The 21,598-nt window shown below is 46.8% G+C and overlaps 1 protein-coding gene across 1 annotated transcript in view; it reads right to left on the bottom strand.

Moving 5' to 3' along the window:
- Positions 1-9,071: 9,071 nt before the first annotated feature.
- The window catches only part of vasna (vasorin a), a 59,046-nt gene continuing 46,519 nt past the window's right edge, over positions 9,072-21,598 (bottom strand). The window contains exon 2 of the mRNA XM_056280031.1: positions 9,072-12,525. Within this exon, the coding sequence (XP_056136006.1) occupies positions 10,370-12,505 (2,136 nt within the window). The 5' untranslated portion in view covers positions 12,506-12,525 and the 3' untranslated portion in view covers positions 9,072-10,369. The remainder of the gene's footprint in view (positions 12,526-21,598) is intronic.

Consider the following 21,598-nt stretch of genomic DNA (forward strand, 5'->3'; position numbering starts at 1 on the left):
GGCTCCAAAGCGCAAATCTGATGCAAGTGGCGGGGACGCATCGAAGAAAGGGGAAATGACCCCGACTGAAATGATAAAGCGTTCAGAGAGGTGAAACGCTCTTACCGTCTTTTTGGCTTAGCCGGAAGCTCTCGGTCCACCAGTCGTGACCCGCCCCGGGCAGGTGGCAGGTGGGGAGTTTTACACCAAAATTGGCGGGTAAACTCGCTAAAAACAGGCAGTTGACCCCTTTCGCAGTGCCAGCACACCCGGGTTTGACTGCCAGCAGACGAGTTTGTCTTTCTTTCGTCTTCTGTAGCGTCATCTTTGACGTCATGGCACCAGTGACGTCACGAACGCGCCGGAAAACGGAAGTGAGCGGTAGAAAGCAGCACGGAAGCCGGAGAGACGGTTGGTTGACGTTACTTTTTATACCTTGTGCTTCAGCCTCTCTTAGACGCCGTACCCACAAACAATAAATGTCCAGACCTGTCCAGGGCGTCTCCCCGCTTGCCACCCCAACGACTGCTGGGATAGGCCCCAGCATCCCGCGACCCCCAGTTGGGATAAGCAGCGTGGATAATGGATGGATGATATTTTAGGTAAAATATATATTAAGACAAACATTCGACAAACTGACACTAGATGTGAACTGTACGTAACTGTTCTGACTTGCATACAGATTTGACATAAGAACAAACTCAAAAATGGAGCTCGTTCGTAATGCGGGGACTCCCTGTACCACCTCAGGCCGAGCCTTTCAAAAGTGGCCCGTGTTTAAGGAAACACAAAACAGACAGACAATTTTTTTTACACCCCATAGTTATGTTCTGTGGAGTTCAAGATGTTAAAATAAAAAAACCCTCCAGAGTATCTGCAGCTGTAGTCACATTTCAAGGACTCCGCGTTCTGAAGGAACACCCTGATTTATTAACGTCTCATTTCTTACCAGAAAGTGGGAGATTAGTTCCATTACAATTAATGTGGGAAGGAATGTCAGGTCACAGTGTCTCTCTTTTCGATGTCTATATCCAGTGATACTCAGCTTTGCACATTTAAACTGGCTCGCCAGTAGTCAGGCTAAGCAGACAGGTTTTCAACGTTAAAGTCATCCATGCAAGTTGGGAACAAATCCAGCTCAGTCAGTCAGGGCAACATACCGTCTGTCTCTGCCACAATTGGGCAGTAATAGGAAGTTGCAAGAAAGAACAGGAAGTGTAGAAAGTGCCTGTTATTATACTGATTCCATAGAATGATTGTGGACAAGTTATCACTTTTTACTGGGTATCGGAGAAATCCCATTACCTTGAACCACTCGAATCCTTTAATGGAAATGCCTCAAAGTGGTTACTCACAGTATTAGCATTAGCTAATAATAATTAGCCTTCATGAGTAATTCTAATTGGGGCATTAGCCTTCATATGTAACTGTTATAGGAAAACTCAGGTAATTTTAACTCCGTTAAATTAATAACCGATTCAGTACTGAGCAAGCTAGCATCAGCTGACTACTGCGCACCAAGCCACAACGTGATCGTTTATCAAATAACATCCGTTAGAAAAGCTGTTTTTTTTTGTTGACAGTAACATGTTTAGAATGTTACGGAGTCTAAAGAAGTTTATTCACAATATCAGCCATGAGTTAACATAGATATCAATCCATTTCTAACCCGAACCAATTTCCGCCCTGTAATCCTTCGAGAGATGAATTTTTGCAGGATGAAAAAAGCAGAAGTGTTGAGTTGGAGAGAAATGCAAAAAAGAAAATTAAAATAATATAGTCTATCACTGACTTTACCGGGATGGTCTTTTCATAATGGAAGGCGTTTGCAGGCACTTCTCACAACATTTTTGTGCAACAGTTTACTGGCATGAGATTTCTTTCTTGAATCAGTTTAGATGATTTTTCTACTCCAAACGATGGGAAAGTAGAATTTAGGCTAAGAATACCAGACTTTTCCTTTAACTGGGAAACAGTAATATTTTATAATATTTTCCTCTTGCATCTGATTTAAGCCATGAAGAGAGAACGCAGTAAATTACCCCTCTCCGCAAACCAATATTATGTCATTATTCTGAGGCTAAGGCTAGTGTGTATTTGTGTGTATGCATGTCTGCACATGTGTATATGTCTGCATCTGTTTGTTTGTGCATCAGTCACTTTGATGAGGAAAGAGAGAGGGTGTGTGTTATCAATTTTAGAAGAAAGCCACTTTATTTGACATTGTATTCTTACAATGAATGTGTCTTCTGCATTTAACCCATTTAGGGGTGGGCAATGTTATCCAGAAAGGGCCTGTGTGGGTGCAGGTCTTTGTTCCAACCAAGCAGTTACACAACTGTGTCGCCTAATCAAGTTCCTCAGCAAAGACTGTACTGGTTGATTAGTGGGATCAGGTGTGTAACTGCTTGGTTGGAAGAAAAACCCACACCGGCCCTTTCTGGATAAGATTGCCCACCCCTAGATAGGAGCAGTGGGCAGCTGCAGCACCCGGGGACCAACTCCAGTTCTTCTTTCTGTTGCCTTGCTCAGGGGCACAGACAGGAGTATTAACCCTAACACGCATGTCTTTTTGATGGTGGGAGGAAAACGGAGCACCCGGAGGAAACACGGAGTGAACATGCAAACTCCACACAGAAATGACCTGGGGTTCGAACCCAGGACCTTCTTGCTGTGAGGCAACAGTGCTAACCACTGGGCCACCGCGCCGCCCTGTTTCTGCTGTTTATTAAATTCTTTATCCAAACGAATACTGTTTCCAGTATTCCCCAAAGACCATACACAAGGACCATACACTTGTAACTTGGAAAGTGGAAACATTGAATATCAATCACTGTCAAATCCAAAAGCGAGGAGCTAGCCCCTGGAGAATGCCCCTCCATCACTCTGATGAATGCGTGGAGTATATAGTAGATAAGGATTCCTTCTGTCTTAGCTTGCATAAAATATTGACTAACTAAACTTGAAGAATAACCCAGATGTGTGCCATATTCATGCACACGAAACGCACTGACTTCTACTAAGCACTGTTACACTGATTTAACGTCTGAAATACGTCTAACTGGTACACTCCAACTAGGCAAAAACAGGGCTAAATTTGTTGAAAAGTTGGTCTAGTAGACATCTGACTGACACAGTCAGCAAGGCTGACCTGACAAAAAGTAAGCATTAAAAGGACAAGTCGACTTTTTTTTGTAAACGTCTCATTAAATTCTCTTATCAGTCAAATATGGAATCACTTAAGGCTTCAAAAACCATGACGTAGGGGGCGTCTGGGTAGCGTAGCGGTCTATTCCGTTGCCTACCAACACGGGGATCGCCGGTTCGAGTCCCCGTGTTCAAAAAGGTACACACACCCCAGTATAAGAGGTACGCACAACATTCCAAGTGGTACACAGCAGCTGCCGCTGGTTTCCAGGGTATGCTCAGACAAACTCAAGATGTTCTCAAGACCAGGGGCCTCATGTATGAATTGTTGCTATGGGCAAATGTGTTCTTACACACCCATGGGATTTTTTTTACCCCTGAACTTTGTCTTGGAGACCAGTGTAGAACCTGGGTAACCCCCCTAATTTAGACACCTATTGGCTAACACTGATGTCTTTGCAGGCCTGGGTGATGGCTCGTTGCAAGAGGTACACAATAGATGTTAGGAGGAAGGAATTACAAATAACCATCATGCTTTGCCACTGACTGTCAGACAATCTTGAGGGGTAAAACAATTCCATGGGTGTGTAAGAACAAATTTGCCCATAGTAAGGATTGATACATGAGGCCCCTGGAGAGGTGCGGAGCTCTGCAGACTGTTAGATGTTTAGACGTCTTGATTCTGTCTGTTGTGTAGGTTCTCGGGTGGTTCTGGAGCCAGAGACTACCGTCGGACATCCGGTGGTTCCAGCAGCTTCAGCGGTGGGCGTGGCAGATGCAACACCGGCGGTCGTGGAGGAAACCGTGGCTTTGGTGGAGGTAATACCTTGAGTGTTGTAAATGCTTTTTTTTATTTTTCTGGACAGTCTGAACACGTTTTTGTGAACTAAATTTTTTTCCACTTTGCTGAAATATTTTTCATCCATTTGCATCGATATTTCCGGCTTGGTCGGGCGTCCCTACAGACACAATTGGCCGTGTCTGTGGGTGGGAAGCCAGATGTGGGTACGTGTCCTGATCACTGCACTAGCGCCTCCTCTGGTCGGTCGGGTGCACCTGTTCGGGGGGGAGGGGGAACTGGGGGGGAATAGCGTGATGCTTCCACGTGCTCCATCCCCCTGGTGAAACTCCTCACTGTCAGGTGAAAAGAAGCAGCTGGCGACTCCACATGTATCGGAGGAGGCACGCGGTAGCAGTGACCGGGACGGCTCGGAAGAGTGGGGTAATTGGCCAAGTACAATTGGGGAGAAAAAGGGGGGGAAATCCCCCCCCCCCGAGAAAAAAAACCATGGAATAACTCTTTAGAAAATGAGACCCAGTCACAGATACCTTCATTTATTTTATGTTCGCTCAGAATGAACAATCATTCCAAATCAAATCCACTGAATCCGATTTTACTCTGAGCTACTTTCTGCAGAAGATGCACATAGATGAACAAAAGGCTTCACTGGTGTAGCGAGTTAGACACATTTGCAGAATTGCAAAAGTGTTGTTTTTACCTGATACGGTTTGTGTCTATTTTTCAGTGCAACCTAGTCAGACATGTCTAACTCTTTAGTGAGCTTCCCACTTTCATAAGAGATATATGAATCAGCACAGGACGGCACGGTGGCGCAGTGGTTAGCGCGTTCGCCTCACAGCAAGAAGGTCCTGGGTTCGAACCCCAGGGTAGTCCAACCTTGGGGGTCGTCCCGGGTCATCCTCTGTGTGGAGTTCGCATGTTCTCCCCGTGTCTGCATGGGTTTCCTCCACAGTCCAAAGACATGTAGGTCAGGTGAATCAGCCGTACTAAATTGCTCCTAGGTATGTGTATGTGTGTGTGATGGACTGGCTGCCTGTCCAGGGTGTCTCCCCGCCTGCCGACGAATGACTGCTGTTAGGCTCCAGCATCCCCCCCCCCCCCCCAGATAGCAAAATTGCTGTGGCCCGGACCCGTCCCACACCCGACACTTTCATCCGGCCCACATACCGCGTGGAATGATGGCACTTGGGCGGTCCGCTCCTGTTTGCCAGATCTGGGCCAGAACCAAGCCATAGCAATGCCGTATGTGCCACATATTTGCCAAAGGTGGCCCATATTTGTTTTGTGATATTTGGGCCATATTCACCATTTACCACACGGGCCACTTCAGGGTCACATCCAGATTACATGTTGCTGAGAGCACCGCATCTTTGCCAGAAAAGGCCCACATTTGATTTGGCATATTTGGGCCATATTTGCTAGTATACATGTGGGCCACTTCAGGCTCACATCCATTTTGTCAGGGCCAGAGGAAGGCCAGCAGTGCCGCATCATTGCCTGAAGTGGCCCACATCTGGATGCTATCTGGGCTGCAACCCTGAACAGGATAAGCGGTTTGGATAATGAATGAATATATATCAGCATCAGTTGTGATACTGATATGTGTTCCTGTGTCAGTCAGTGTGAACACAACAAGACAAAACACGGGGCATTTTTCCTCATTTTATGCTTTTAATACTTTTCAGCATTTTCAACTGTCTTTTCACAAATAGGAGCGCAACAATATTGTTGACCTACAAACAAAACATACATAAAAAAAAAAGGACAAGAATGCTTCCCAAATTAAACGGGGAAGGTGAAAAGCGTGGTAAAAACATGGTCAGTATTTCCCGACCCTCTCGAAATCCCAAAGCAATACACGCCGTCTTCCAGTTGGTTCATTAGAGCGGAGCAGATGAATAGGAATCTGTGTTACACTGATACATATATGTTAATATTGATATACGGATTAAACTGCTGAAACCAGAGAGGAGAATGTGAAGTTGCTTATTGACAGTCTAGTGTTGTAGTGTTCCACGTGGACTCCATGATAATACACACTGTGGACAAATGTGCTGTGGATGTGAACGTGAGCGCACACACAAAGATAAATGGGAGCATCCATCCATCCATCCATCCATCCACTATCAAAACCGCTTATCCTGCTCTCAGGGTCGCAGGGATGCTGGAGCCTATCCCAGCAGTCATTGGGCGGGAGGCGGGGAGACACCCTGGACAGGCCGCCAGGCCATCACACACACACACACACATTCATACCTAGGGACAATTCAGTACGGCCGATTCACCTGACCTACATGTCTTTGGACTGTGGGAGGAAACCCACGCAGACACGGGGAGAACATGCAAACTCCACACAGAGGACGACCCGGGACGACCCCCAAGGTTGGACCACCCCGGGGCTCGAACCCAGAACCTTCTTGCTGTGAGGTGACCGCGCTAACCACTGCGCCACCGTGCCGCCTGGGAGCATACAACTTTATGAATATTCCCAATGCACACACAAGCACACACACACACTACATGCATACATTCAAAAACATGCACACACAGTATGTCTGTATGTGTCAGGATGCACCGAAGGCTGGCTGCACACCATGAAACTCACAAAAATGTAGTTGCATAAAATTTAGTTGTTGCACTCGGGCAGCATCACGTGACGCCCTCCCTCTGCAGCACACTTGAAACCTGTTTGAATCTCAAGCAGGAGCAGTTGCAAGCACCACACATTTACGTAGTTAGTTTTATACAACAACCCGTCAAAATGTCGATGACGGGTCAGGTGACATGACTGTCGAGGCGCGTCGTCCTGGCGACTTCACCCCGATGGAGTTTTACCAAAATGGAGATGAAATTAAGACCGGAGGCTCGGCGGGGTTTAGCTCTTTGAAACCGAGTGTGAAATGATCCACTGATCTCTCTTCTGAGTAGCCAGTCACCCCCCCCCCCCCACACACACACACACACACTTGTTTAGTCCTCTTAGATTGTGTTTCTTCCTCAAGCGTAGCGTTCTCCCCGTGTTTTCCCATACAGTCCCGTCCCAGTCACACCAGCATTTATGACAGTGATATTTCACACTGGTATCAATAATGAAACAAATTACCCGGTGCCAAATATTTTTTTTTTTTAAAAGATGACTTATTATAAAAGATGGTAAACAATAACAACAATAAAACAATACAATATAAAATACAAAGATGAAAATATAGCCCGTTCCAGATATTACTGAGCGAGAAAACAGTCGCCGTCTAGCAGAATAGGCTATTTAAATCAGCTGTGTTGCATTCTACTTTGATTAATTCTGAATTGCTTCGTGCAGCTATTAAGTTGCATGCAATCGGCAACATGCAGCTTGGTTACATGGACGTGTCACCGTGTATAGCCAGCCTAAGCTTTCAAAAGGTCACTGCAATATAGTGTTATGGTATATTCACTGTACTTTTCACACGGATAATTTGACTCTGTTGAGCCAGAGTGATGCTGAAAATAAAGGAAAACTGGGCGTCCGGGTAGCGTAGCGGTCTATTCCGTTGCCTACCAACACGGGGATCGGCGGTTCGAATCCCTGTGTTGCCTCCAGCTTGGTCGGGCGTCCCTACAGTCACAATTGGCCGTGTCTGCAGGTGGGAAGCCGGATGTGGGTAAGTGTCCTGGTCGCTGCACTAAACGCCTCCTCTGGTCAGTCGGGGCGCCTGTTCGGAGGGGAGGGGGAACTGGGGGGAATAGTATGACTACGTCCCCCTGGTGAAACTCCTCACTGTCAGGTGAAAAGGAAGCGGCTGGCGACTCCACGTGTATCAGAGGAGGCACGTGGTAGTCTACAGCCCTCCCCGGATCAGCAGAGGGGGCGGAGCAGCGACCGGGACGGCTCAGAAGAGTGGGGTAATTGGCCGCATACAATTGGGGAGAAAAACAGAACAATAAAGGAAAACCAAGCGAAACACAAGAAGGTCACGACCTTCCCAGACCCAGACAGGTGCAGACAGTAACGGGGGATAAATGAATCACGACAACAAGTTTAGTCTTACTTTAAGCAAGCAAAACCCGTTCCAGCCCGACAGCCAAGCATCCTCATTGGACAACAATGAATGAATTGCGTGCAGAGGAAAAAATAACAGCGGGGTTAGAGAAATAGAGAGACGGACAGACATAGCCGGGGAGACCGAAATAGGGGAAGGACAAAACAAGGAGAAAGAGACAGAGAAAGATAGGAAATAGATAAAAGGAGAGATGGTAAGCAAGAGAATAAGCCGCTGGAGATTTCATCTGTAGCCGTATCAGACATGTTAAGGCCAGTAGCGCCCAGAGGAAATGACCGACTACAAGTCAGTAACATTTATAGTAAATTGCCTAGAAGCTCTTTGAACTTGACGTTTTTTTTTTCTCTCTCAGTGTGTGTGTGTGCTGCCTTTATAGCAGTGGGTTTTGCGGCCAAAGGGCTTTGAATGTAGTTTTGGAGCTTAAGGGCTCAAAAATAGTCTGAGGTTTCCCTTAACCATGTCCTTATGCAGCACTGGCAGACCTGGCAGACAGAATTAAGTGTCTGGGATTTCTTTAGTTCATTGTGCTAAACAATGACATCGACTTGGTGACCTCCTGTAGCATTTTTCAGTCAACCTCATACCGAAACATTTTGGGCATGGCCTGAAGACAGCTGTAATTTTATCCTTTCTACAAGGGACTCTGTTCTGCCCTCATACTCCGTGTTAGAAGTTGCTTGTAATGTTGGTGAAACTGTAAGAACTTGTGCTTATTCTGCAGAAACACTTGTTGTAAAGTGTTGTGGAAAATCAAAAGAAGGTTGCATCAGTTCATCTGGATACAATGTTTATTGACAGATACGTTACCTAGTAACTTAGTAACAAGTGATGAAACGTATCTGTCAATAACCATTGTGTCCAGATTAAAATCAAAGAAGGTTGCATCAGTTCATCTGGATACAATGTTTATTGACAGATACGTTTCATCCCTTGTTACTAAGTTAGTAACAAGTGATGATATGCAAGGGATGGATATGCACCACTTGTTACTACGTTAGTAACAAGGGATGAAACGTATCTGTCAATAAACATTGGATCCAGATGAACTGATTCAACCTTGTTTGATTTTCTTACCTGGATTATTGAGCATGCATCGAGAGATGTTGCGGAAAATGTCTGTTTAATTCCAAAGATGTAAAAGATCCAACCTAATCTATTATACACATCAAATGTTGTTTTTTTCCCCAAGGACGCACAGGATGCAACATATCCACATAGTGAGAACAACAATACTCAAAAAGAACAGCAAAAGCAAAATCCATGATAAAAAAATACAAAAGCCTTTGTACAAAATCTCCAGATTTTGATGTTCGTGTGACAAAACAGCCTTCACGTAGTCCAGAAGCCCAGAAGTACGCAGGCCGTAGGCAGAGTCCACTTTCAATATCTCTTCATTTTGTTTATTTGTCTTTCACAGCAAATTTATCTCCCATGGAGACAACAGTTTGGGTGTTTATTCAGAGGGAGAGGATCAGATTCTGATATAAAGAACATTCTAGTTTTATTTCATTGTAAAACTTCTTAAAAGCCAAATTTGGATTGAGAGATTACAATCAATTGTAAACCCGTTAACTTGTTTCTGATACTGTCAAGAGCAAATCTCAGTCAAATCATGCAACTTTCATGTGCCCATCAGACACATCTCAGTTCTTTACTTGGACTTGAAGAGGAGCGTTTCCTTTTTTTTCAGTGCAAGTTCTGTTTTCCGTGAGGCATTTGTAGTTTGTCACATGCCCACTTTGTACCAGGAAGTGTGGTCCAGGTGAGTCTATATCCGAGTCATGTGTTTTATTGCCTCGAACTCTGTAACAAAAACTAATTGCCCCACCCCCAAACTGTATTTCCTAAATCCAGCAACAGGATTGCAGCTCATTTAAAAACAGCTTTTTTACTTCAACAAAGCAACTTAAAAAGTGGGCTGAAAAAAAAATAAAGTCATGTCAATGCAGAAAGGCACTTCCGTTTTCAGGTTGCTAATAAGACCTTTGTTTGGTGATTGCACTTAGTTTAAATACTTTGTTAGGTTTTGCCATCATCCGTCCCTTTGCATGATAATTTTTTTAAATCCTCCATTTTATTGTCACAAATTGTTCTTCTGTGAAAGAGGAGTTCATTTTGAAAATGATCAACATCCATTTAAAAAATAAAAAAAATCACTGCTTGAGGTTTAAGATTCCATATATCAGAAATACTAAGGATCCGGTCTACAGATGTTTATGGTAAGCCCAGTACTCTGGCTTTTTTCAGGGTAAGTGCCACTCTTTTTCAAATGAAATATTTCAACTTGAAAGAGAACCATTTCAATCAGGCCTCAAAAGTCTCATAGTAAGATCCTTGGACCCTCAATGTTCGAGCCTACTCTTTCAAATAATTTTTCAAAGTCCTTGAACTGAACTGAATCTCAGAAATAAGAGGGTTTCAAGGCAGCTACGTTGTTATTTGATGGACAGTGCCCTTGCATTAAGGGAACCTCATATTCCAAACCCCCGTTTTGTTGTGAGGATGGGGGCGGCTGGGGTGTGTGACACCGGTCAATCTCAGGCTGTTTGTGAGGGAGAGTCCCATTGCCCCCGTTCTCCAGACACGTTTTGATCCCTTCTACCTCCATGGGATCAAGTTCAGCTGGGCCCATTTCCAGCCCCATATTAGCCTTAGCCCGCCTCCTTCTCCGCAAACAGATGACTGCCCCAGCCACCACTGTAACCCCTACAACAAGGGCCAGGGCAGCTATGGCAAGGATGAGCGTATATGTCAGCTGACTCTGGGTCACCACCCTGGGCTCTGAGGATGTGGCCTGGACCCCTGCAGTGCGAGCCTCTGTACACGAACCCATTTCCACCGAGCTATTGCCCCGGGAATTGACTCGCTCACCCAGGGGACTGGCGCAGACTGAGTAGGTACAATTGGGTCTCAGACCACGCAGGGTGTACTCTGGATAGGATGCCGGTACACTGAGAAACATGGGGCGGCGGTCAGGTCCTGAAAGGTTACGATAGGTCAGCCTGATTCCTCGTATATGTGGCCTCGTCTCAATGAAGCGGTGCAGGTCAAGGAGGATGGAGGTGGAGGTCACTTGACGCGAACTAATGGCATCAGGTTCAGCGGTTATCACCGGGGTAACTACAGTGACCTCAGTTGCTGAGGGAATTGCTGGCTCATGGACTTCTTCCACATTCTCACAGTAATGACCGGTGGTTCCAGGAGGACACAGGCAGTATAGTTGCCCCGAGAGGTCAAAACGACAGGTGCCCCCATTAAGGCAGATACTTGGTGGGCAGATATGTACCTCTTGCTCCTTGCTCATGGAGCTAGGAGAGACTGGAGGTTGCGGTGGAATGGGATGGATATCTGCTTGTGAGGAGAAGGGCTCTTCACTGGGTAAGAAAGGTGGGACAGCATTAGTGTGGGTAACCTCTGGATACGTGGTGGGCAGCAGGGGCACAAGAGTACTCTCCATGGGAGAGCCAGTTAGTACAGTTGTGGCAGGTGGACAGCCAAAGTCTTTTTGCTCCAACTCTGCAAGCATCTTCCCAGCATTGACTGGGGGGAAGTGGCATCTGGTTTCCTCAGGCCTCCCTAGAGATACGTCCCTGTCCTTCAACCAGACGGGGAACCATGCAAGAGGGCATAAGCAGTTGAAGGGGTTTTCAGCTGCAGTTAGCTGCCCCAACCTAGGGAACACCTGGAAAAGTCCCTGGGGGAATCCTTGAAGGTTGAGTCCACTGAGGTCTAACTCTTGAAGCCCAACTAGCTTTTGAAAATCTTCCTGTTTCAGCTCACCTAGTGGGTTGGCAGCCAGGTTGAGTTTGATAAGCCCCTTCAGGGATCCCTGCTTTAATGCCTGAGGCACCTCCACTAGCTGGTTCATAGAGATATCAAGGTCATGGAGGTTCCCCAAGGAGCCCATCAGATCCTCATCCAAAGAGGTGAGCCCCAAAGAAGCCACTTTGAGGGCTTCAAGATGGGGGGTCTGGAGGTCCAATGGTCCCAAGCTTGGGATTTTGTTGTAACTGAGGTCAAGGAGCAGGAGATTAGGGAGATGGAGTGATGGTAAGGAGGTGAGCTGGTTCCCTTGAAGCTTGAGCTCCAGCAACATCTCTAAGCCTTCAAAGGCATCTGGCTGTATGCTCTGGATGCGGTTGGCATGGAGATAAAGCCTCTCAAGCTGGACTAACCCAGAAAAGCTGTTTTTGGAAATGTGGGTGATGTAGTTGGAGGAAAGATCCAAGTTCTTTAGTGCTGACAGTGTCTCAAACACACCGTCTGGAACCTCAATTAGCTCATTCTGGCTCAGGTCCAACATCTCTAGCTCTCCCAAGCCAGTGAAGTCATCTTGGGCCAGAGTTTCAATGCCATTCTGGAAGATGTAGAGCTGTTTGGTGTCAACAGGCAAGCTGCGAGGCACGGTGGTGGAGTGTCGCTGGATGCAGAAGATCGAGCCCTGGCCTTGGCAGATGCAGTCTAATGGGCAGCCACCAGATAGCACCACACCAGATGAGAAAAGAAGGAAGATGAGGAGGGGGAGGAATGGTGGCATGATGGTTTCAGCAACAAAATCTGAAAGAAGAAAAAGGAAAGGAGAGAAAAGTGTTTATTACTTTACTATAAAATGATTTATTGAAGAATTAGACTGTCAGAAACAAACTGAGGCATGACGAGGATGTGGTTACTGAGACTCGACAGCCTGGCAGTGAGAAACTGGGTGTTGGTTGAACGAGAAATGTACCCTGTGTCATTATCTAATTTTTATGCCTAATTCACTTGGTTGACTACTAAATGCCAGAGAGGGATTTTCCCTTATTCTCAATCATATTATATATGTATATATATATGTATATATACACACACACACACATATATATATATACCACACAAGCAGTGTGGACTCATATCCTCAGTTATTCACTCGTTCTTTCACACAAAAACAAACATACACATAAACATACAACACAATATGTAACATTTACATCCCAAATTGCCTGACATTCTGTTAAATTTTCTGTTCACTTAATTAGACTCGCCCTCTACTCCCTTAGGCCCAGCCAAGGGCCTAAATGTGGCCCACCCAGGGTGACCCACGCTAGGGAAAGTGAGAGCGCATTCAGCCTCTTCCCCTGTGTTTATGACATTGTCAATGGCCCATGAAACCAAGTCTACCTTAACATGGCTGAACACCCACAGCCACAAATTTACTTCATACAAACATGCGCACACTCCACCACATCTTCAAACATATCTGGTCACAGGAAATTAGGGGGGAGAAGAATGTGTGTGTGTGTGTGTGTGTGTGTGTGTGTGTGTGTGTGTGAGAGAGAGCGAGAGAGCGAGAGAGAGAGAGAGAGAGAGAGAGAGAGAGAGAGAGAGAGAGAGAGAGAGAGCAAGGGTGAAAGAATGAGATAAAGAATGTAAGACTAATAAACATTAGAAACGGAGAAGGGTGACAACGGGTGCAGAAAATTCAATTAACCCCTCGGCTAATTGACTTTATGGTAACAACAGAAGGAATGTCTCTACATCCCCTAAGTATGTTCCTAATCCAAGCCTTTGCCAATTAATTTAAAAAAAAAAAAACATGCCTGATAATAATAATAATAAAAACATATTCGGGACTTTTTTTGAAACAGTTTACAAAGTGCTTTACAGATAAAGAAAAAAAACCCATAAAATCTACCATACAATTTACAGTAAAGTAACGCAATGAAATATATAATAAAAGGTAAAACCAGAAGAAATATGTGAGAAATAGAGAAGGTATAAATCAGGCACAATAATAAAATCATGTTAGAATGTCAAACCATAAAAGTTCTGAGACACGATTTATAAAAACGTCTTGCAAAACTGCCCTCACGTGACTTTCCACCAAGATGTTTTCCAACTCGGGTTTCAGCCTCCAACTGTCCAAACAGAGCTCGTAGCATGGAGCCTGGAATACATCTCCAATGAAGATCTAGCTTTATCTATACATAGGACAGTCATAGCTACATTAAAATGGGGAATAACGGCCCATCATGCACTGAATCCAGCTTTACAAAGCTATCAGAAGATACCTATTAATTTTCTTCTGCTCTCTTCGTCTCCTCCCTCACCTCCTACAGCTCCCTCTTCCTCGCCAGACCTCATTTATTCATCTGTCATACTTCCTCCTTCGCCTTCTACTCCAACCAGTGCTGGGCATTATGCAAAAAAATCTTGCGATAATCATGTGGAATTTAACACAATATCGATGTATAGCCTTGTAGTCACGACAACCCAAGGCGAAACCAAGTTCAGACCAAGTCTTTAGGGTGAGACCAAGTCTTTAGGACAGGGGTGGGCAATCTTATCCAGGAAGAGCCAGTGTGGGTGAAGGTTTTTGTTCCTACCAAGCAGTTACACACCTGATCCCACTAATCAACTAGTAGAGTCTTTGTTGAGGAACTTGATTAGGAGACACAGGTGTGTAATTGCTTAGTATCTCTGATGTAGGGATGTAGGCTTTAGGTTCCTCGTACTACATGTAGCTGTGGATATGAGAACCTACTCAGTGCATCCAGTTCAATATAAGTAGAGATTTAGTAATTTACATATTGGATTGAGGGTCATACGGTATATTCATTCATTCATTCATTCATTCATCATCAGTTGCTTCTCCGGGATCGGTTCACGGTGGCAGCAAGCTAAGTAGGGCATTCCAGATGTCCCTCTCCCCAGCAATGCCCTCCAGCTCCTCCTGGGGGTTCCCAAGACGTTCCCAAGCCAGACTGGACATGTAGTCCCTCCAGCGAGTTCTGGGTCTGCCCCGGGGTCTCCTCCCAGTTGGACGTGCCCGGTAAACCTCCAAAGGAAGGCGCCCAGGAGGCATCCTAATCAGATGCCCGAACCACCTCAATGGGCTCTTTTCGACACGAAGGAGCAGCGGCTCTACTCCGAGTTCCCTCCAGATGTCCGAGCTCCTCGCCCTATCTCTAAGGCTGAGCCCAGACAACCTACGGAGGAAAATCATTTCAGCCGCTTGTATCCGAGATCTCGCCCTTTCGGTCACTACCCAAAGCTCATGACCATAGGTGAGGGTTGGAAGGAAGACTGACTGGTAAATTGAGAGCTTTGCCTTCCTGCTCAGCTCCCTCTTCACCACAGTGGTCCGGTACAACGTCCGCATTGCTGCTGATGCTGCACCAATCCGCTTGTCAATCTCCCGCTCCATCCTCATATGGTATATCTGATCGATAATGGGCTGAAGAACTTTTCCCGTTTTGCTTTGTAGAAAAAAAGGCCTACCTTGTCTCACTGTGACAAGCATCACTGTCAACGGTGTGGTCTACAAATCACTGAAAATGAACCCTGGTAAATGAACAGCTGTATCTGATTCACATGTGCAAGGTCATTTTACTTACAATATTATACATATATTCACATGTATATGCATATTCATACAAATCCACAAACAAGTCACACACACACACAGGACACGTGGGCAGAATACTTTGAAAACGTGTTTAGTGCCTAAATTTAGTACCGGCGCTCTCAGGATCTCGATGCGAGTGTGGAAACACCACCACATCACCCCCATCCTGGCCTCCCTGCACTGGCTCCCCGTCTCCCACAGAGTCACCTTCAGAACCACGTTATTGACCTTCAAATGCGTCCACGGCAACGCACCTCCATACCTCAAAGAACCGCTCACCCTCCCACAATCCCCCCTGCCCCTCCACACAGCCAGGACCAAGCGCCGCTCGATGGGAGATCAGGCTCTTGTGAACTGTTGGTTTCTTCACAAATCTCCCAAGCCGTGTTTGCTTACGCTTACACCTTCACTTTGCATGAACAATAATAAAGTCCCAGTGTCCTCAAACGAGTACCCCATAATTAGCAGTGTTGCAGCGTAGGAAGAAACGACCCATGTGGTCGTATGCGTTGGAGGACTTGTTGTTCTTGGACTAACCCCAAAAGGTTAGTGTTAACTCTGCCACAGAGCTTGGCCAGCTAGCTCAGCGCTAACCCACTTCAGCGTATGCCAAGCTAAAGGCTAAGGAAGAAAGTGTTGGCTGAATAACGTGATGAAGAGAATAATAAAAAGCTTAGAGCCTTGGGTGCGGACAGTTTTCAGGGGCATTTGACCTTTTCTAGCATTTCTTGCCTCCCCCGTCTTTCTCTTATCGTTTAGTTGGGGGATCACACGGCAGAGCTTTGAAGGATGGCTTGGTTTATCAGTCTCGTAGACTAATCCTGGAGAATGACGGGATAAATGCGAAGCACGCCACGGTGAGCTGGACCGTCCAGCATGGAATTGGTTCCCTCGCTGTGAGGCGTTCACATGACTCGGTGTTGTGAAATCTCTGCATCTCCGCTGTTTTGCAGAATTGTGACGAATGCAACGAAGCATTCGGCTTTGCAGAGCTGCAGGAATGCGGGTAATCCCTGCTCATTTGTACGGGGTGTAGATAAGGTAATGCGATGAGAGAAACACGACGGCTGTCCCGCTGACACAAAACAGGTAAGATACTCTGCACACCCAAGCGCGCATAACACAGGCACTGCGTCATGCGCGGAAACCCATGCATGCACCGCCCGTGCGCACACACACACACACACGTGCACACAGACGCACACGCAGTTGTGTGTTTGCATAGCCGCAGGATTGTGTTACCTACAATGCAGAGCGGGGTATCCAGTCTGTTACTGTGATAGGGAGAGAAAGCCCCACATAAACACAGGGGCTGCCCTGTAACAGGAGAGGGAGGGAGGGAGAGAGAGACACAGAGAGAGAGAGAGAGAGAGATGAGAGAGAGAGAGAGATGAGAACGATATGAGAAAGAGGGATATGAGAGAGAGAGATGAGAGAGATGAGAGAGAGGGATATAGAGAGATATGAGAGAGAGAGAGATAGATTATATCAAACAGCAACAGTAGCAATAGATAACGGCACCTATTGCTACTGTTGCTGTTTGATATAATCATTGTTGTGTTGAGTTGTTGTTTTACATGCTTTGGCAATATGTACACAAACGTATGTCATGCCAATAAAGCACATATTGAATTGAGAGAGAGAGAGAGAGAGAGAGAGAGAGAGAGAGAGAGAGAGAGGGAGAGAGAGAGAGGGGGGGGAGCGAGAGAGAGAGAGAGAGGGAGGGAGAGACGGAGTGAGAGAGACGGAGTGAGAGAGAGAGAGGGGGAGGGAGAGAGAGAGAGAGAGAGAGAGGGAGTGAGAGAGAGAGAGATGAGAGCGATATGAGAAAGAGGGAGAGAGAGAGATATGAGAGAGAGAGAGAGAGAGAGATGAGAGCGATATGAGAAAGAGGCAGAGAGAGAGAGAGAGAGAGAGATGAGAGCGATATGAGAAAGAGGCAGAGAGAGAGAGAGAGAGAGAGAGAGAGAGATGAGAGCGATATGAGAAAGAGGGAGAGAGAGAGAGATGAGAGAGAGAGAGAGAGAGATGAGAGCGATATGAGAAAGAGGGAGAGAGAGAGAGAGATTATATCAAACAGCAACAGTAGCAATAGATAACGGCACCTATTGCTACTGTTCCTGTTTGATATAATCATTGTTGTGTTGTTGTTGTTTTACATGCTTTGGCAATATGTACACAAACGTATGTCATGCCAATAAAGCACATATTGAATTGAATTGAGAGAGAGAGAGAGAGAGAGAGAGAGAGAGAGAGAGAGAGAGAGAGAGAGAGGGGGGGAGGGAGGGGGAGAGAGAGGGGGGGGGGGGAGAGAGAGAGAGAGACGGAGTGAGAGATGAGAGCGATATGAGAAAGAGAGAGAGAGAGAGAGTGAGAGAGAGAGATGAGAGCGATATGAGAAAGAGGGAGAGAGAGAGAGATGAGAGAGAGAGAGAGAGATTATATCAAACAGCAACAGTAGCAATAGATAACGGCACCTATTGCTACTGTTGCTGTTTGATATAATCATTGTTGTGTTGTGTTGTTGTTGTTTTACATGCTTTGGCAATATGTACACAAACGTATGTCATGCCAATAAAGCACATATTGAATTGAATTGAGAGAGAGAGAGAGAGAGAGAGAGAGAGAGAGTGAGAGAGAGAGAGAGAGAGAGAGAGAGAGAGAGAGAGAGAGATGTAAATGCCCGATAGCTGAGAAATACTGTACCTCAGTCTAAACAGTCTTTGACTCCACTGACTACATGACAAAGGACGGATTTGAAGAGTCCTAACCACGTCACCATCCCCCTTAATGTAGCTTTCTCTCCCACGTGGATGTGTCTCACCCCCACGTCTGCAGCTTTGGTCAGCACGGATGGGTTTTTTTTGTTTGTTTGGTTTTTTTTTGGTTTTTTTTTTGGTTGCTTTTGCGTTTCTGTCAGGGCTGGGTGATATTGATGAAATCAATCAAAACCCGTTTCCTAAGGCGTCCGGATGTGGGTATGTGTCCTGGTCGCTGCACTAGCGCCTCCTCTGGTCGGCCGGGGCGCCTATTCCGGGGGGAGGGGGAACTGGGGGGGAACAGTGTGATCCTCCCACGCGCTACGCCCCCCCCCCCGGTGAAACTCCTCACTGTCAGGTGAAAAGAAGCGGCTGGCGACTCCACATGTACGGGAGGAGGCGCGTGGTAGTCTGCAGCCCTCCCCGGATCGGCAGAGGGGGGGTGGAGCGGCGACCGGGACGGCTCGGAAGAGTGGGGGGTGATTGGCCGGGCGCAAATTGGGGAGAAAAGGGGGAGGGGGGGAATCCAAAAAGAAAAATTACCTACAAACCATCCCATAATTCTTTGCACTTTTGACTTTTCCGTGGAAGCGATCGACGAGGGCGGACAGCGAAGTGGGAGGAGCCACAGTCGACACATTCACACGCATATGTGAACAACTGAAAGTGCGGCGCGTCACAGCAGCGGTGGCGGACACCTTGTATGTGTGTAATTATGAGCCAAGCCAATGGCGTTCTTCCAAACTGAACACGGTGGAATTCTTCTCCTGGTCTTATGGAGGGTCACTCCTGCTCGGGCGTGGCTCCGCCGGGTTCAGCGCGGGTAGTACGCGGTGCGTACTGCATACGGCGCTCTGAATACTGTGTCCCGACGGTATACCGTATACGCTAAACACGTTAAGTATGTAGGCTGTACTAACAACTCACTAGAGGAAACCAGGGATTTGCACGTGTCATCGAGGGCATGTGCACTGCTACCCCAGTTGGTTTCTCAGGTTACCCCGCCTTTGACCCTGGGGTGGTGGTGGTGGTGGTGGTGGTGGTTGGGCTATTGCAATCAGGATGGAGTGTTTGGTTGGAATTCAGACTCGCATTCAGTGTAAAAGGATCCCGAATTGTTTCAGAGTGTGTGCATCGGTAGAAGACCTAGTCACAACCCCGAGCCGATCGTCGCCCCCGAAGCCGAGTATCCACCGAGGAGTCCTAAATCTGCAGTCAGGTCGGCTCAACCCCGAAACAAAGACAGGAACACAGCTCACGACTAGATACTACGAAAGAAATCCAGACGGGGGCGCGCACACGTCCCCTCGCTCAACCCCACAAGCAGCGAACGTCCAGGCGTGTCCCTGTGGCGGCTCTTGACCCCGGTCCCTCGGGCCCTCCGGCGGATCCGTCTGCAGCACATTTCACAACCTCGCCACACAGCGACTGTTACGGCAATACCTCTCAAACACGCTCTTCCAGAAACCTAATCCTGCAGGGCAGACGCCGGGCAGCAGCATGCCACACTCCCCCGGGCCCGTAGCCTACGGCTGGGCTGACTCAGAAACACAAACAAACACACAGCACACACGCACGCACACAAAATTGTACCGTCTACTTCCTGCGTTTACTCCCTTACCTCTCACCCCATAACCAGATATACACCAGCACAAGCCAGAAGCCTACGTACTACTACATACATACTACACACATGCTACATACATACTACACACATGCTACATACATACTACACACATGCTACATACATACTACACACACTACTACATACATACTACACACACTACTACATACATACTACACACACTACTACATACATACTACACACATGCTACATACATACTACACACATGCTACATACATACTACACACACTACTACATACATACTACACACACTACTACATACATACTACACACATGCTACATACATACTACACACATGCTACATACATACTACACACACTACTACATACATACTACACACACTACTACATACATACTACACACATGCTACATACATGCTACATACATACTACACACACTACTACATACATACTACACACATGCTACATGCATACTACACACATGCTACATACATACTACACACATGCTACATACTAGGAACCCAAACCTGCGATTACTCTGAACTATTTACAGCAACTTTTAAGTCTAACACTGCACCTGGCAGTGACCTTTAACACCAAGTAAAGCAGGGGTCACATATTGTTTGCGATGAATAAAACACCCAGTCTGGAATTAAAAAGGAGGATTAGACAGGGGCGTCCGGTCGGCATGGCGGTCTATTCCGTTGCCTACCAACACGGGGATCGCCGGTTCGAATCCCTGTGTTACCTCCGGCTCGGTCGGCGGACTAGGCTCCTTCAGCCGATCCACACAGCGACACTAAAAACACCGTCAGCGCCAGGCGAGGCCGACGCCAGACCACCCTCGGTGTTATTGGAACTGCCGGTCTGCATGGGCTAGCAGTTAGCTTAGCCTGCCCCGCTTCTGCATCCTGTCAGACCAGCTCCGGGCAGGGCCGTGGTCCCTGGGCTCACAGGACACAGCAGACCAAGCTCTCCCAGCCGACCCAATGCCAGCTCTCCCAGCCATCAATGTCCTCAACCATTAAGAATGTCCACAGAAACCCTGATCAGCTTCCACCAGACTACCCCAGACCGCATCCTGGCTGGAAGCAGACTGGTGTGGGTCGGCAACCTGACTGAACAGGACCACAAACAACTGAGGAGGATAGTAAGGACGGCTTCAGACGTCATAGGAGCAGCACTGCCACAGTTTCAGGACATGTACACCACCCGTTGAAGAAGGGAGGCCCCAAGTATGATGGAGGACACCACCCGATTTCTGGTTTCTTATTTCCTCGTATATCGTTTCTAAGGGCTGTGAGAGGCAGAGCACGTGCATTTCGTTGCGTTTGAAGGTACATGGTACTTGTGATGTGCACGTGGCAATGAAGTGACACTTGAACTTGATATGCGTGATGGCAAAAACTGCAAAAATAGGACTCTGGTTGTAAAACGACACAACGAAATTCAGCTTTCAAGTATTTAAAGAACAGAACGCCGGGATCTCTGAAATAGTTGTGCACGAGCAACAATACAACAAAGGACAAAGGAAACGACCCACAAACGCACTAAGTGATTGTGTTACCATGTCACGCACGACTGACGGCGAGTCAAACCAAGTGGATTCCTTCGGCCCACGTGACGGTCTTGTAAGTCAGGTATGGCAGCGATGACAGCTATGCCGCTGCTACTATGAGGCACATGTAACATTGTCTCTTGGGCGTGTTGCCGGCGTCCGTCACACCTCACCTCCGTCTCGTGGCTTTAGGAAGACGCACAACCGTCTTACACAATCACCATGGAAAACCACCAAGTTCTCATTCATTCTCAAATATACTCCAACTGCTGTTGCCGTGACAACAGTCCGGCCACAAGATAGGGCCCCAGATAGCAAAATTGC

The sequence above is a fragment of the Lampris incognitus genome, chromosome 5 (assembly GCF_029633865.1).
Source record: "Lampris incognitus isolate fLamInc1 chromosome 5, fLamInc1.hap2, whole genome shotgun sequence".
NCBI lineage: Eukaryota > Metazoa > Chordata > Actinopteri > Lampriformes > Lampridae > Lampris > Lampris incognitus.